General features: G+C 43.9%; 3 protein-coding genes across 5 annotated transcripts; 1 reads left to right on the top strand and 2 right to left on the bottom strand.

Moving 5' to 3' along the window:
* Window positions 1-390: 390 nt before the first annotated feature.
* Window positions 391-5,595, top strand: LOC135611288 (transcription factor PCF6-like). 3 transcript variants are annotated; one of them, XM_065106905.1, is made up of 4 exons: window positions 391-960; window positions 1,240-1,426; window positions 1,538-3,086; window positions 5,241-5,595. In XM_065106905.1, exon 3 carries the CDS (start codon window positions 1,708-1,710, stop codon window positions 3,040-3,042), a length of 1,335 nt encoding a protein of 444 aa, XP_064962977.1. In that variant the 5' UTR covers window positions 391-960; window positions 1,240-1,426; window positions 1,538-1,707; the 3' UTR covers window positions 3,043-3,086; window positions 5,241-5,595. The 3 variants fall into 3 exon arrangements, with proteins under 3 accessions (XP_064962977.1, XP_064962976.1, XP_064962978.1); XM_065106904.1 differs by having other exon boundaries at window positions 1,240-3,086; XM_065106906.1 differs by lacking the exon at window positions 5,241-5,595 and adding an exon at window positions 3,161-5,215 and having other exon boundaries at window positions 1,240-3,086.
* Window positions 5,596-6,275: 680 nt separating this feature from the next.
* LOC103982254 (F-box protein At5g46170) lies at window positions 6,276-8,936 on the bottom strand. The gene is made up of 2 exons (XM_009399131.3): window positions 7,493-8,936; window positions 6,276-6,658 (listed from the first exon to the last, which is right to left on the bottom strand). The coding sequence occupies exon 1, from the start codon at window positions 8,753-8,755 to the stop codon at window positions 7,529-7,531; it is 1,227 nt and encodes a 408-aa protein (XP_009397406.2). The 5' UTR covers window positions 8,756-8,936; the 3' UTR covers window positions 6,276-6,658; window positions 7,493-7,528.
* A 4,326-nt stretch (window positions 8,937-13,262) lies between these two features.
* On the bottom strand, window positions 13,263-14,336 carry LOC135611287 (protein TIFY 5A-like). The gene is made up of 3 exons (XM_065106903.1): window positions 14,175-14,336; window positions 13,990-14,092; window positions 13,263-13,903 (listed from the first exon to the last, which is right to left on the bottom strand). Exons 1-3 carry the CDS (start codon window positions 14,261-14,263, stop codon window positions 13,652-13,654), a joined length of 444 nt encoding a protein of 147 aa, XP_064962975.1. The 5' UTR covers window positions 14,264-14,336; the 3' UTR covers window positions 13,263-13,651.
* Between the last annotated feature and the right edge of the window lie 485 nt (window positions 14,337-14,821).

Genomic DNA, 14,821 nt, shown 5'->3' with positions numbered 1-14,821 from the left:
GCTTATAATAATCTCCAACGAGCTACTTTTCATCTTTACCCTCCCGACTACCTATCCTGTGAATGGACAAGACAGTGGGTCCCCTTGACGTCGGTGCTGTCCGCCCTTGACGAAAGAGAGGAGACGAATAATACCGAAAATAAGTTAAACCTCCAATGTTGTACGAGCTATTACACGGTGGTGAAACAGCAATACGATCGGATAGGACGATGCCACGAATGGGAGTTCTAATGATCCTGGCGACGTTTCGAGACGTCGTTGGGTGACGGCGTGTGTGGTGTTGGTGAAGGACATGGAAAAGCGGTAAGGACTAGGATACAGCGGTGATTAGGTGGGGCAGAAGGGGTAAATGGGAAGGGGTAGTCCGGTGTATAAAATGGAGAGAGGAAGAGGACGGCGGCGTGTCTGACCTTTCCCGATAAGCTCGGCCGTTGCTCGAATGGGAACACCTAGGGTTTCGATCCACGAGCCCTCTCGCCAATTCCTTTCCTCCCCATCTTTTTCTCGGACGGATTAAACTAGGATTTCTCCCTAAGGGAAATATTTATTCTCCAATCTGCTGCTTTTCTCACAGGATCCTCCTCCTCTTGGTGCTACGACTGGTTTTGCTTCTGTTCTTTCACCGTCACCATCGCTCTCATTGTGGGCCGACGAGACTGGAAGAGAGGAAGAGATCAAGGTCCGGTTTTGGCGCCTGTCCGAAAAGGGCGTAACGGCATCGGTGAGGATTTTGCTTTGGTTTCATTCGGAAGAGAGGAATGGCAGGGCGGGAAGGCGGGGTGGAAGGAGCAGTGTGGCGCTTCGATCTCGACGAGAATTGGAGGAATGCAGGTCGATCCGGGCTTCCTCTTTGAATCTGGAGTAAAGGAGCGTCTTTGCGGGTGGGTTTCTTTGGTTCTTGAAGATTGAGTGGGTAGATCTGAGAGGTCTCGAGAAGTGGAGGCATTAAATCGACGCAAGGTGAGGTTTTGTCGGAGAAAACTGGGTTTTTAATGTGCAATATCCATGATCAGTCAATCAGACTTTGGTCGTTTTGTTTTCCGAGCGCGCTTTCGTTTGTTTCTTCGCCTGGCGTTTGCTTCGCTGCTCTTTTCCACTGTCTTCTTCCTTATCTCGTTTGGTTTCGTCTTTAAAGCTGCTGCTAGGATTAAAGGTGCCGCTGCCTTTTTGTTTCGTGTTTTTATGACTACGCTCTCAAAACCCGTCAGAATTTGGTGTCTGATGCTGCCCTCATCGCAGACGTTGCTGCGGTACGTAGCTGCTGCTTTCAGATGTCAGTGCTGATTTCTGGCGGCCTGACGAGCTAGCGCGAGCAGCAGGAAGAAAGAAAGTGAGAGATAAGGAAGCCTAGTCCAGCTCTCGTCGCTGATGACCGAAAAAGCAAAGACTACTGGCTGACTTGTCCGGCCACCAACGCAGTCCAAAGGTCTCGCCCTTCCGCTTCATCTCTTTGTTTCTCCGTCTCATATCCTTCCCGTAGTGCTGCGACCGTGAACTCGTCATCAATGCTAAAGGACAATCTTACGCGGATTCTCAGAAACCCTAAGCCCCAGACCTGACATAGTTCCGCTCAGTCGCGCCCGCCACCACCACCACCACCCCTTCCCAGAAAGGCGAACAATCGGGAGGTGGAGATACGAAAGGAGTGGGCGATAAGGCGATAAAGATCCGATCTTATGCCCCGCCCAGGAGAGGCATGAGAACAAGATGGAATTGGAGGAGAGCAACCACGCTTCCAAGCGTTTCCGGGTGGTGGGCAACGGCAGTCAGACGGCCAAGATAGGGCGTAAGGAGCACCGGGAGGATGACGAGGAGGGCAGAGAGAGAAAGGGCAGAGAAGGAGATGACGCCAACGGCACCGCTCCCTGGGAGCATCACCTGTCGTCAAGGATCTTCCGCGTCTCACGTGCCTCCGGCGGCAAGGACCGGCACAGCAAGGTGCACACTGCGAGGGGCGTCCGCGACCGGAGAGTCCGCCTCTCCGTCTCCACGGCCATCCAGTTCTATGACCTCCAGGACCGCCTTGGCTATGACCAGCCAAGCAAGGCTATCGAGTGGCTCATCAAAGCTGCTGCTGCGGCCATTAGCGAGCTCCCTCCTCTCGACGGCTTCCCCAAGCCGCCATATCCTAACAGGGTTGAGACGATGAAGGCCAATCCAGATACTGAGTCGAGCTACAATCAGCAGCAGCAGCATATGTCGACCAAGTCCGGCTGCAGTAGCACCTCGGAAACCAGCAAGGGCTCAGTTTTGTCGCTCTCACGGTCGGAAAGCCGCATCAAGGCCAGAGAACGAGCACGAGAACGAGCGGCAAAGGATAAGTCGAAGGATAGGGACGACGGTGGCCATCATGTGGTCTCCCATCACCAGAACCTGAACCACAGCCTGAACCCTCAGACCTCTTTCACGGAGCTTCTCACTGGAAGCGGCGGCGGCGGCGGCGGTGACGTCAGCAACAATGCCAACGCAACCACTGTTGCTGCAGGCGCGGAGAACACCGTCCGCAATTGCATTCAGAAGCAGATCCCCACGGCGGACTACTTCGTCCAAGCTGGTCTCTTTACACAGCCGCAAGAGAGTCATCAGCATCCGCCGACTTTTTCCTCACAATCCCACTTTGGAAACAGCTCTCCGATGGGAATGCTGCCATTCAACATTGCAACCACCGGCGACCATCCGGAGATGCAGCAATTATTCTTGCAGGATAATCTCTTCCCCATCTCGGCAGTGGCAGCGACAGGGGACTACAATCTCAGCTTCTCAATTTCTTCGGGTCTTGCAGGTTTCAGTAGGGGGACCCTTCAGTCCAATTCATCAGCTCAGCTGCCTCAGCAGCACCACCACAATCACAACCACCTACCGAGGCTCTCTTCTACGGTTGACGGATCGAACCTGCAGTTCTTCGGTGCCGCCGCTGGTTCGGCTACAGCCGGCGCCGGCGCAGAGAATCAGTATCCGGCGGTGTGCGATGGCCGCCTGCAGCTCTGCTACGGAGGGGATGGCTATCGGCATTCAGACATGAAGGGGAAAGGGAAGAGCTGAGATCACCAGAAAAATGCTGCATTTTTGTGCATACTCCATTGCTGGTAAGCTGTTCTTCCCGCTTCTTTCCTCGCCGTCAGCAAGATTACATTTTGATCTACTAGTTCAATGCAACCAGGTCTAATTTTTCTCGAAAGCCTTGTGGATTTCTGTGCTCTATTCTCATCCGGTCCTTCACGGAGATCCAATGCTGAGGTTGACTCGAGGTTTCCTGTCGTAGTTGGAGAGGGGGAATTTAATGGTGGATGGACGGGTGTCCATGTAGAAATTTTATATCGGCCTGTGGTTCCTTCACGTTGTGTCGGATTCACCGAGTGTCAAAAGCTTGGGAGTGATCGAGTTTGAACCCCATTAAACGGGCATCTTGTGGCTGCCGGCCAGTCACATAACATCCACTGTTGCCTGTCACCTGTACTTGCTGTTTCTTTGTTCCTTGGAGCCAGTAAACCGGAATCAAAAGTCCATAGCCAGCTTTTAGGAAGCTGTACGCCACATGAATGCATTCTTCCAGTAGACGGCCTCAAGAATCTCAGGCTTTGACATGGCTGGTTAACTCATTAGAACTTTATGTAACAATTATACCGTAATTCTATGTAAGAAAGAAACAACAGAACTTTCCTTAGGTTTCCAAGTGCAATAAGTCTGTGACTCCAAATGCAACCAGGAAAAAGCTGGTGACAATAGCTCTGAACAATGATCTCTACTGACTCCTAAGAGTTAGTAGAATGTGGAAGTGTCTGAGACTAAGTTTTATTTATCTTCACTTGGTAGTTCTTTTTTTCTGATCATAATACATTTTGTTTCTTACCTTCTATCTGGTTGTCAATTTCATATCACATGATAGCAATTCATTTTCAGTAGTTAGAGTTGAATCTATAATGCTCTTGTGTTATAAAATTTGAGAGCAAGAACTACAAATGTTGCCTCTAAAGGTAGACCTTCATGAGAGTACAACAGCAAATCATGAGAATACAGGCACAAAATCCAAATAGTAAGAGAATAATTCTCCTAGAGAGATAATTTGAAAAATTGAAACAACATTAAAAATGGAGAATGTTTTGTTAGAAAATGTTGACGTATATAATATTGTCGAAAACTTTTCTTATCGCATGTTCTTTTGTAACTTCCTTCATTTTGATTGCCTTGTTAAGATATCATAGGCCAACTTGCTAGTTCCTCCTTTGTTGAAGCACATAATATGTTGAAAGTAAATAGAAAAGGATCAAAGACAACACGAGGAGGATCACGTCTGAGGTGATTAGGGTTGCGATGCAGGGCTGGACTTTGCATGACTCAGGGTAGGATTGATCAAGCTGAGGAAATGAACTTTGAGATAAAACATGCAAATAAATGAAATGCTGGTAATGTACCCAAACTGGTCTTTCTCTTGCACAAGGGTGCAATAATTAAGGAAATAAATGTTTCTATTTGAAGAGAGAGCTCCCTTTCATAGTATAAGGTTTTCGTAATCACTTAGTATGGGTTCAATGAGATGATTGATCCATCACTATGTAGGCAGGGAGCAAGAAGATTCTGTGGTACCCTTCATGGATAGGGCTGTGTAGTTGGTGGTTTAAATTGTTTTTTGGTTGTACAGGCAATTGTTATTTCAAGATAGCATCATTTTGTTCACCAAAGCAGTCTAGTGGTGATGGATAATTTGCAGAACCTCATTTGCTAATGCATCAGCACTATGTTTATTAGGATCATGACTTCAAAGTCTGTGGCTGGAGATTTCCACCTGGGTTCCCAGTCTCCTCTTACACCCCTCTTCCTGACCCTTCATCGTGCCAAAAACTGAGATTGGCACTTTTCTATTGGCTTCTGCTTCCAGTTTACAATGGCTTCAAGTGCTATTGTTGAGCACATAACCTACGAAGTGAACTTCTAATGTTCTTGAGCAAAGCTACTTTCTGCTATTCAGAATCTATTTCAGATGCCTTAGTTGGTCACTGCATTACATATTTTGCTGTTTTACTTCTTATCTATACTCAGCTCTTGATTGGCAATTACATACTTCAGGAGACAAAAAAATTGATCTTCCAGTGGTCACTTTTTTCTGAACTTGAGAGTATTGTTGATGGTGACATATCCAACTTGTGTTTTAAGTCACATGAAGCTGTATTGTTCATTATAACTCTGCTAATCATACACTTCCCAAATGTTCACTACTAACTTCAAATAGTTGGCCGATGCAGGGATTAAAAAGGACTGCAAATGATGGCAAACACGCAGCTTTCCTGGTTAGCACCCGCAATACAACATTGTTTTCAGGTGATGTCTGTGGTGCCAACTGTTGTCACCACCAGCATTATTTAGTTCTTTGTGTTCTTGAGTTGCGTTGATATATGCTGTATCAGACGCTTGCCTCTTTGTATGGTTGGAGGCACAAATCCTTCCTGTTGTAATGGTAACGAACAGTCCTTCCTGTATTGCTTCCTTGTGGATACGACATCACCTAAGAAGATGATGACCACGCACGGCAACTGTTTGATGTATTGCGGATTAGACTCTGATCTGTTGATTGAAATAAGATGTGCAAATTATACTTCATCCAGATATATATATATATATATATATATATATATATATATATATATATATATATATATATATATATATATATATATATATATATATAATGTTTGTTGTCAAGTTACATTAGTATCATTTAGAAACTTGTTACAATGCTAAAAGGATCATTTAAAAGCATTTAGTTTAAGGAGAGAGAATTCATGTTGGCAATACATGCTTTGTAACCTAATAGGATGCATATGAATGTTCTATGAGCTTCTACCAGAACTACTACTACTACAAGAAGAAACCTTAATTTGTCTTTCAAAGATGAACCAGACACAGCAGAGACAATGCCCATCTAACATCCACATCAGCATTGTTGAAGCTGACATTTACCCTCATAAACAATCTCATAAAAGAGCTTGAATGCATTGTTTCCTCTGCCCTAATAGGCAAATGAAACATATCCAAGCAAAACAGCATTCCAGACAGGAATGATTTAGAAATACAAGAGGTTTGATCATACCATACAATGCATCAGTGAACATTGAAGATATCACTAAGAAAATAACAGGAATGATTCAGAAATACAAGAGGTTTGATCATACCATACAATGCATCAGTGAACATTGAAGATATCACTAAGAAAATAACGCATACAGCACTCTGGATGATTATAACCTGGAATTGCAACCGACGATGTAGAGAAGCGGAGCTTAGGGAGCAATCAGAGTGTTTGATATTAGTAGCAATCAGAGTGGAATTACAACAAATCCATTATTGGATGTTACAATCGACCATACGGCATCTAAGGAATTTACAGGCTAAGGTGAAGATTTACAAATGATGATAATAAGTGTCTCAACTAATCTTGTAATTTTACTCATGGAACAAGCTTAGATGAGAGAAACATGCTCTGTAACACTTGATGAAGGCATCTCGCATTCCAGCTCAACATTTGTGATGTACGGTCATTGGATTAGGAGGTGAGTCGACAAGTTACCCTCATAGGAAGAGCCCATACTCGGGAACCGTTGTTGTCGTCACCTTTAGTGTATCTTAATTCCCTTCGTCTTCGACACATCATAATCCATTAATCCTAAAATTTCCCCAAAAAGATAGGTCATCATTCATGTTTGCCATAAAGTTAAAATTCTCAAGTATTATAATTGAAACCCTTTATTAGGTAAAAAAATAAAAGCCTTCACAAAATTTGAATCTTTGTAGCTATGAAGTAAACAATTTAGAACAGTAGGTACATACAGAATGAAGATACCATCGATAAGTGATAACCACAACCTCTTATTTTGATTGAGACTACAAATACTATAAGACACTTACAAATAAAAAGAACTATTTGTCTGTATTTGATGCGAGCAAATATACCAATTGATGATTTCTTATGTGTAATCAAAACAATCCGATGATATAGCGACTAGAAATGAACCTCATACGTTCTTATAAGCTTCTGGTTATCAAGGTATTGTATCGGACAATCTTACTTTACGAAACATATATAATGAATGTGTTTCACGACAAACAACTAACATCAATGGAAAATGACATGCTTTTACAAAAAGAAATTAACGAATTGAGTTGGACAATCTTTATGAAACATAACTAGTGATTGTGTTTCACAATGAACAACCAACATCAATGGAAAAATAGTGTGCTTTTACAAGAAAAGTTCAAAGATTTATCGTTTGCTATACATGCATGTCACTATGGTCCAAACTCAACTCTCCATGTGTTTCAATGACAATTAGGTTATGCCATGTTGTTACTTGTGATGCAACATTCTTTCTTAGGTAGCTTGTAACTTTAGGTTCCCCCAAACAATAAGCAGATGCAGAATCTAATTACCTCTGTATCAATCATGTAAAGAGAAATCAACTTGGGTTAATCCATTACTCGAGCAAGATTTGATTTTTACCTCTAAAGGTTCAATTTTGTGATAGTTTCTTCAAGCTCAGAAGGAATTCATCTCAAGGCTGTAAGTCCTCCTCTTCATTAGCATCGTAGCCGCCGTCCGGTATGGCTCTTCGAATGCATCTGAGACCCAGTAGCCATCCGAGAACCCAAAGGATCCACCAGCACCGCCGACTGCCTCCCTCGTCCGCTCCTCACTTGGTCTGATAGCCAACAAAGTCGTGCCCTTCAACACCATCCCGCCGGGCAGCTCCAGCTGGTGGGCGTACCACAGGCGCATGCTTAGCGCCGGCAAAAGGGTCCGTTGTGAGCTCCCCGAAGCCGTCACCGGCTTCGTCCGTAGTTCTTGCAGCTGCCGCCGGTCCATTGTCAGCACCCCCTGCCCATCAGCATCCGTCAGATCTAAGCTCTCTAATGTCTCGTGGTTGGCCACGATCGGATGGAGAAGGTAATGCCGCGCCGAAGCGGCGATCAGTGAGCTGATAGTCCACACCACCCTGCGCTTCAAGCTCCCATCGGTGTAGAAGGAGTCCGGGATGCTCCCGCAGTCATCACCACCACAGGCGTCCTGGAAACTAGGATTTGGTTCAGGGTCTGGCGATCTGAGGGGCATCGAAGACGAGGAGACCGCCGAGGAGGCGCCGAGGATGACGCAGCTATCGAGGGTGGACCCGAAGTCCGCCCTCCACTTCAGGAGGACGCCGCCGTCGACACCGAGCTCGCCGTCGGGGAGCTCGATGCGGAGGCGTCGGACTTCCTTAAAGTTCTTCAAGACCTCCGTCGGGGAATGGTGAGAGGCCTCGGACGGGGACGCCGAGGCGGACTTCCCGGCGGCAGCGGAGACGGCGGTGGCATCCGTGCAGGAGGAGGCGGAAAGGATTTGGCTGAGGGCCTGAAGAGGCTTGACGAGGCCGCCGAGGACGAGGCGGGCGAGGTGGGAGAAGACGCCGCGGGGTTTGTCGGACACGGCGCCGCCGGCCGCGCCGGGGGAGGAGGACGGGTCGTCGGAGATGACGCAGTCGACGCGGACGACGACGTCGTCGACGAGGAGGGCGAGGGCGTGGAAGCGGCGCGAGACGACGCAGCACCGCCCCAGAGCCTTGACATCGCTGATTCGGTTGAAGATCACAAGCAGCACCGAGTCGGGCAACCGGTCGAAGTGGTCAATCCCTTCCTCCTCCTTCGCTGCCACCTCCACCGCCGGCGCCCGACAGAGCGTCCGAAACCCCTCGAAATACAGCTCCCCCAGGGCACCGGAGGACGACATCGAATCACAAAAATCCGACGGAAATGGATCAACAACAACAAACACGCCTAAACCCACAGGATCAGACCGAAAACCCAGTCAAGACGCAATCTTGGAGTCGTTCGCACCGATTGCAGAAGAATTCAAGCACGAATTTTGGAGCGCGATGGCAGCGTGAAGGAAGCTTTTCGTTCCCCGTCGCTTCTACGCTACAACGAAGACTAAATAGAAGAGGATAAGAAGAGACGTCCACTTCACTTAATTCCAAATATTCTAATTTTTAATGTTATTATTATTATTATTATTATTATATATATATAATATTAGCGCAAGAAATGGCATAGAAATATTCTAATAATTATTTTAATAATAAAAATATAAATTTTAAATTACTTAAAAAATAGGAGTTAGGAATGGGTGGGAAGGAGAGTTCAATTGCTTCCCTTCCTCTCTCTCTCTCTCTCTCTCTCTCTCTAATATACTAATTATTTATTTGATTCATCTGTCTCACAAAGACCTTGTCATTGGATTTGGGGTGTGAGTGAAACAGTCTTCCTTTTGTGAGATAATCTATAGCTTAATAATTCTTTTGTGAGATCATTTTGGATTATTAGTTGGTTTTACACAAAACATTTCAATTTGTCATTTTCCTGTGAAACAAAAATACAACTTTATCCTTCTATTTTGATGTTTGTGTTGACCACACTCGGTCAACTTCGTATGACGTTGGAGCACACGCAAGTTGACCGCCTTCTTCCGTAGCATTCAATTCCATTCATAAGCCATTTATGGCAGGTTTAGAAGTCAAAATCCTAATAGGAGGTTTTAAATATCGATCTGATGTTATTTATCTAAATTAAATATTATATATATATATAATTATTTGATATATTTATAAAAAAATCATATATTTATTATTTATGATAAAAATTGATATTATGATGCTTCATCGTGTAGAGTTCTCCAGCCAAGACAGCACTAGAGAAAGGCCTTTGCTGACAAGAGGAGGACCTTCGAAAGGGACTTTACTGATGACAAAGATGGATCATCAAACACCTCGATGATTGGGCTTCTCCTCTCGTCTTCGTCATGCCAAGTTCATCCTAACCTATGGAGTAAGAAGAAGAAGAAGAAGAAGAAGAAGAAGAAGAAGAAGAAGAAGAAGAAGAAGAAGAAGAAGAAGAAGAAGAAGAAGGCAGCCATCGTCCTGCTCATGGAGTTGCTGTTCTTGCAGCAGCAGATTCTGCCGTCGAAGCTGATGATGAGAACATTTGCGTTCTTCCTTCGGTAGATTTAGGTAGGATGAGAGAAGAGATGATGAAATTTTTTGGGTTCGATAAATATCATATGGATTTCAAAGTAGGAAAAAGATCGAGAGGAAACACACTTTGAGTTTATTGCTCTTATTAATTGTTCTAATAAAAAATTAGAATGATTGATAAGTTGGATAATTCATATCTTGATTTCAACATAGGAATCAAATAATTAAGTTTATCGATATATCCGAACACCAATATTATTATTTATAGAAAAATCAAATACGAATATAATGGTTTATGGATGTGATTATTTATCTCTCTTAGAATATTTGAATGAATAGCATGACGTTACCTTACGATAGTTGGTGCATTCCAATCGAGCGAGTGAGTGTTGTATCACTCAAAACGGACAGTATGCTATTAATTTGAATATAAATCGGCATGTGAATAATTTTTATTTTAAGAAAATATTAAAAAATTAAAATAGTGAAGAGTTATCCAATTTGGTATTTAAAAAATAAAAAAAATTAAAATAATAATTAGAGCTTGCAAGCGCAACTCTATTCTTGTAACACTGTTATCACTACTATCATCTTCTCGTAATACTTTTATCATTTAATATCATATTAATCTTTTTTTCCTCGTTATCGTTCGCTCCTTTTTTTTTTCCTCCATTTATTATTTTTACTGATACATGATATATCAATACTGATCAGTATAGTTAAATTATCGAAATGAATCTCATATCCGAATTGACGATCTTTGATGTATATAATATTTTATATATATAATTATTTTAAAAAATATATATAGTTAATTAATTTATTGTTATAGTGTAGATTATTATTATTATTATTAGTAATAGTAATAGTAGTAGTAGTAGTAGTAGTAGTAGTCGTGGGAGGAGCAAAAGCAGCGGCAGGAGGGGTGAGGGAGGAGGAAGCGGCGGCGGCTGTCGATGTCGATATAGATTCCCTTCGCCGTCGCATGGGATCGAATTCTCCACCTCCAGGTTGGTGATTGGCCCCTTCCTCGTCCACGCCGTTGTTAGCCCGAGATTGATTCCGCGCTCCTTTGATCGGGATCACGCGGAACCCGTATCAACCCATCTTATCTTTAAGCCCTCGTGTTGGTGTCCTTGTTGGGGTTTGAAATGGTTGATTTGCTCCGGATTGTTACAAGGGTTTGATTGTGGTTTCCTCGCAATTGGATTTCCCCTTCTCGATTCAAGAGCCGCGGCGATCTTGTTTCTAAGCAAAAATTGGTTCACAAGAAACAGAATTTTGGAGCAATTGTCTAGTTGACACTATTAGTTTTCTGTACAAACTTAGTTAAATCACATGCAAGACTTGGTCTGCTACAAGCCCAGATCAATGACACTCTTTGTTTAGCCAATATTGGGTTTACTGCTGCAGGTCCGTGCGGTGTCCTTTGAACTGGAATCCTAGTATTTCAGCCAGATGATCAGGATTATCTTTCTTGACTCTGGTTATATACATGTTATAAGAATCCTAAAATGCTGAGTCACCTGTCGCATGGGAAAGTGATGAACGAGTAAGGGTGTTTGATCTTGACAATAATTTTGAAGTGTTTGTGCTTTTTAGCTTGCTTGATGCCGAATTGGATCCTGTCCTGTACATGGTTTCTGAGCTCTTAGCGGAAGTTCTTTTTTGGTGCCTGTGTCATGGTTTTCTTGTTATACCTTGGGCATCTTTGCTTACATATCTTGTGTCTTCGAAGTTCCTGTGCTGCTTGATACCATAGCTGGAAGCCTTTACATGGTTTGCAAACTTGTGACAGGTTCTTTAGGTGCTCGTGGCATGGAATTTTTGTTATATTCTGGGAATCTTTCCTTATGTATTCTATGGCCTTCTTAAAGATAATGACTGAAATCTGACAGATATGTTTTAGTAGATTTAGTTAAAAGTATTTCCAGGGTTAAAGATCCTATTTGTTCAACATCAAATACAGAGCAAACACTAGATTAACCTCAATTACGTTTTCTTTTAGAAAATGTTTCCAAACTTGGTCTGTTACGAGTGTTATGATGTCAACTTCCTTTTGGCTTAAACTTTGGTCATCAAACTGCTAATCATGCTGCTTGAAACCACGGTACCACCTAATACTTGATCAGTTACAGTAAAATATTTTTAGTTTCATTTGCACTTAGTAGGGTTATGATTCAAAGATATCCATTGAGTTTTTGTTTTTGCTGTTCATCTATTTCATAAAATAGGCCACAGATCTTCAGATTCAGCTTGATTCTGTTTTGTGGATTGTGTCTAACACTATGAGGTTCTAACTGTAATAGATTTCTATATTCAGTTTCGTTTTTTATGGGAGTTTAGTGTTGCAAATGGTTTGTGTCCGTGCAGGTACTCGACCTCCAAAACAATGGGAAGGAGCTGTGAGTTCATCTGGTCATGCACCATTTAAGCCACTATCCCCCGGGAGCACCCCTGATGTTGTGGAATCATCTGGTACGGCAAAACCTGGTGAAATTGTTTCAGCTGCGGACACGACTGTAACTCATAATACTAATACTCTTGGGAGACCTGTTCTTCAAAAGCCCTGGCAGGATTGTATTGCTAATTCATAATTAAATTGTATCATGTGCTATAAACTATCATCCGCTTATTCCATGCGTATCTGCATGGCTGCCTACTTGGTTGTGCCATTTACTATTTTCAAACACTGTTTGCAGATGCAAGTTGTCGTGAATTTCTTCCATCGGATATCGATCCTTATTTATCAGAATACTCAGTCCATGTCCATGACTGCTCTCCTCCAGGTTAGTTTTTTCATGTCACTCTCTTCTCTATTTTTATTCTTCGAGAATGTTGGGATATGATTCATCATCTGTTATTCCATCTCAGCTTTTTGATCGTTCTGGATTGTTATATGGCGAGCTCGCAAGATTTGTACTGAGAATATTGGGTTTCCGAACGAGGCCTAGAAAACATTGACGATTGCGACCTGGCAAAGTTCCTCCCCCTTCCGGGCAGCATTTCCTCGAGGGACCAAAAGCTTCTTGCGGATCGCTGGATGGTGTTCGGGTGTTGATGTCAAGGGATCGAGTTAGACCGATGTCAAATTCATCAAAGTGAAGCATATGGAAGTCAAAAGCATGTGCCCACCATGATAATATTCACTGAGTCATCAAGAAGGGTCTGATTCCTATCATTAATGGGCAATAGCTGTGTAATTTGTTCCCATCTTTCTTGTATGAGATGTGTGACTACATTTTGGTGAGTTCTGAACTCTTCGGTTTATGTGTCTGTTTGCGAAGTTTGTAGATCTGTGGGTGAGTGGAGAAACCATGGTCGACTTTGTGGGAGTCATGCTAATTCTGATTCAAGGCTGTGCATCCTCAATATGGATATCTGAAGTAGATGATTATGTCTGGAGGGTTTTTGCACAGCCTAAATACAATGGTGTTGGGTTGGATCAGAATTGGACTTCAGCATCTTTTGTATGTTCGAATAATTATATTGGAAAGACATGAATCAGTTGTTTATCGGCAGAAATTATCAGAGTCAATTGGCACTTTTTATTGAGCTGATATCCATCCAATGACGGGCTCACTGTACACTGTAGAAGTTCGACTTGCTCATTGAAACGAAGCGAAGTGCCATCTCAAAGAAGAACACGATACTTGCTAGGACTTGATGGAGTACAAGTTTTGCGGTCCGTGGCCGTAAGGACAGAGAGCATGTAATCTGGACTTCCTCTTGTGAAGGAACCGCTGCAGTGATCGCTTCATCGAGAGCTCGGGGTTGATGAGCAGCCGCTCCACGGGACGAGGAGACGATGGCGGCAGGGATGACTCTATCGGTTGCCGGTGTGCTTGGGTCGTCTTCTTCATGTGGCCATCCATCTCTCGCTTGGCCATGGCGATGATTGCTCTCGCCTGCAGTTTCCGCACACGAATCCAAAGCTTGAATACAGGCAGAAAGGTGAGCTTAGCAAGAGGAACCAACGCGAGAGGCAACGAACCTGCATCTCTGTCACATCGCAGGCACAGATTCGACCTTCGTACAACAAGGTAATCTGCTGCTGCTGCTGGTATTCTCTTGAGCTTTCGAACAATCTCGCCACCCTGCACACATCATATCAGCACAGAGATTGAAACCCACGCACACTCGAACATATGTCGAACGCCTCAGGAACACGAGACGCACCTGCTGTTACAGCTGGCTGTGCTGGGCTCGTCGTCATCGCCGCCACCACTGCTGCTGCCGAGACGAAGTCGGAGGTCCACCATCTCCATTGCTCTCTCGAACAAAGAGTCGGATCGCAGGTGTGTCTGATGACCAGATATCGAGTGGAGGAGTCGTGGAGAGAGAGAGGAGGAGGGAGGAGGCCTTTATATTCTCGCCATGAGGACGAGACAAAGACGCATGAAGAGTTGCGCGCGGCCAAACAGCGCGTGGAACATGCGTTCCCTACGCGCCCACGCTTCCTTCGTCGGCAGCGCCGCTCGTTCTCAACGACAAACACCTCTTTTTAGCCTTTTTCCTCTCCCTTTTCGCCTTTTTCTTCAACGATAATTGACATGTCCATATACTTTCATATCATTACCTCCAAAATAATAATTTTGATATTTATCTCCCATATATATATATATATGATATTAATATAAGGGTGGATTATATATCCTTATTAATTAATATAAGAGCTCCACCACATGTGTTTGAGTGCCTAATGAGCTGTGTGGTGGGGTTGGGAAGCACGCGTGCATGAGCCATGCATCCACCCGCCGTGTCGCATCGCAACACGTCCACCCGTCCAAGATAACAGTGAGCACGACGATGATGATGGCGCCCGT

The sequence above is a fragment of the Musa acuminata genome, chromosome BXJ2-4 (genome assembly GCF_036884655.1).
Source record: "Musa acuminata AAA Group cultivar baxijiao chromosome BXJ2-4, Cavendish_Baxijiao_AAA, whole genome shotgun sequence".
NCBI lineage: Eukaryota > Viridiplantae > Streptophyta > Magnoliopsida > Zingiberales > Musaceae > Musa > Musa acuminata.
The sequence above is the reverse complement of the archived record's forward strand: the minus strand, read 5'-3'. Positions and strand labels throughout refer to the sequence as shown.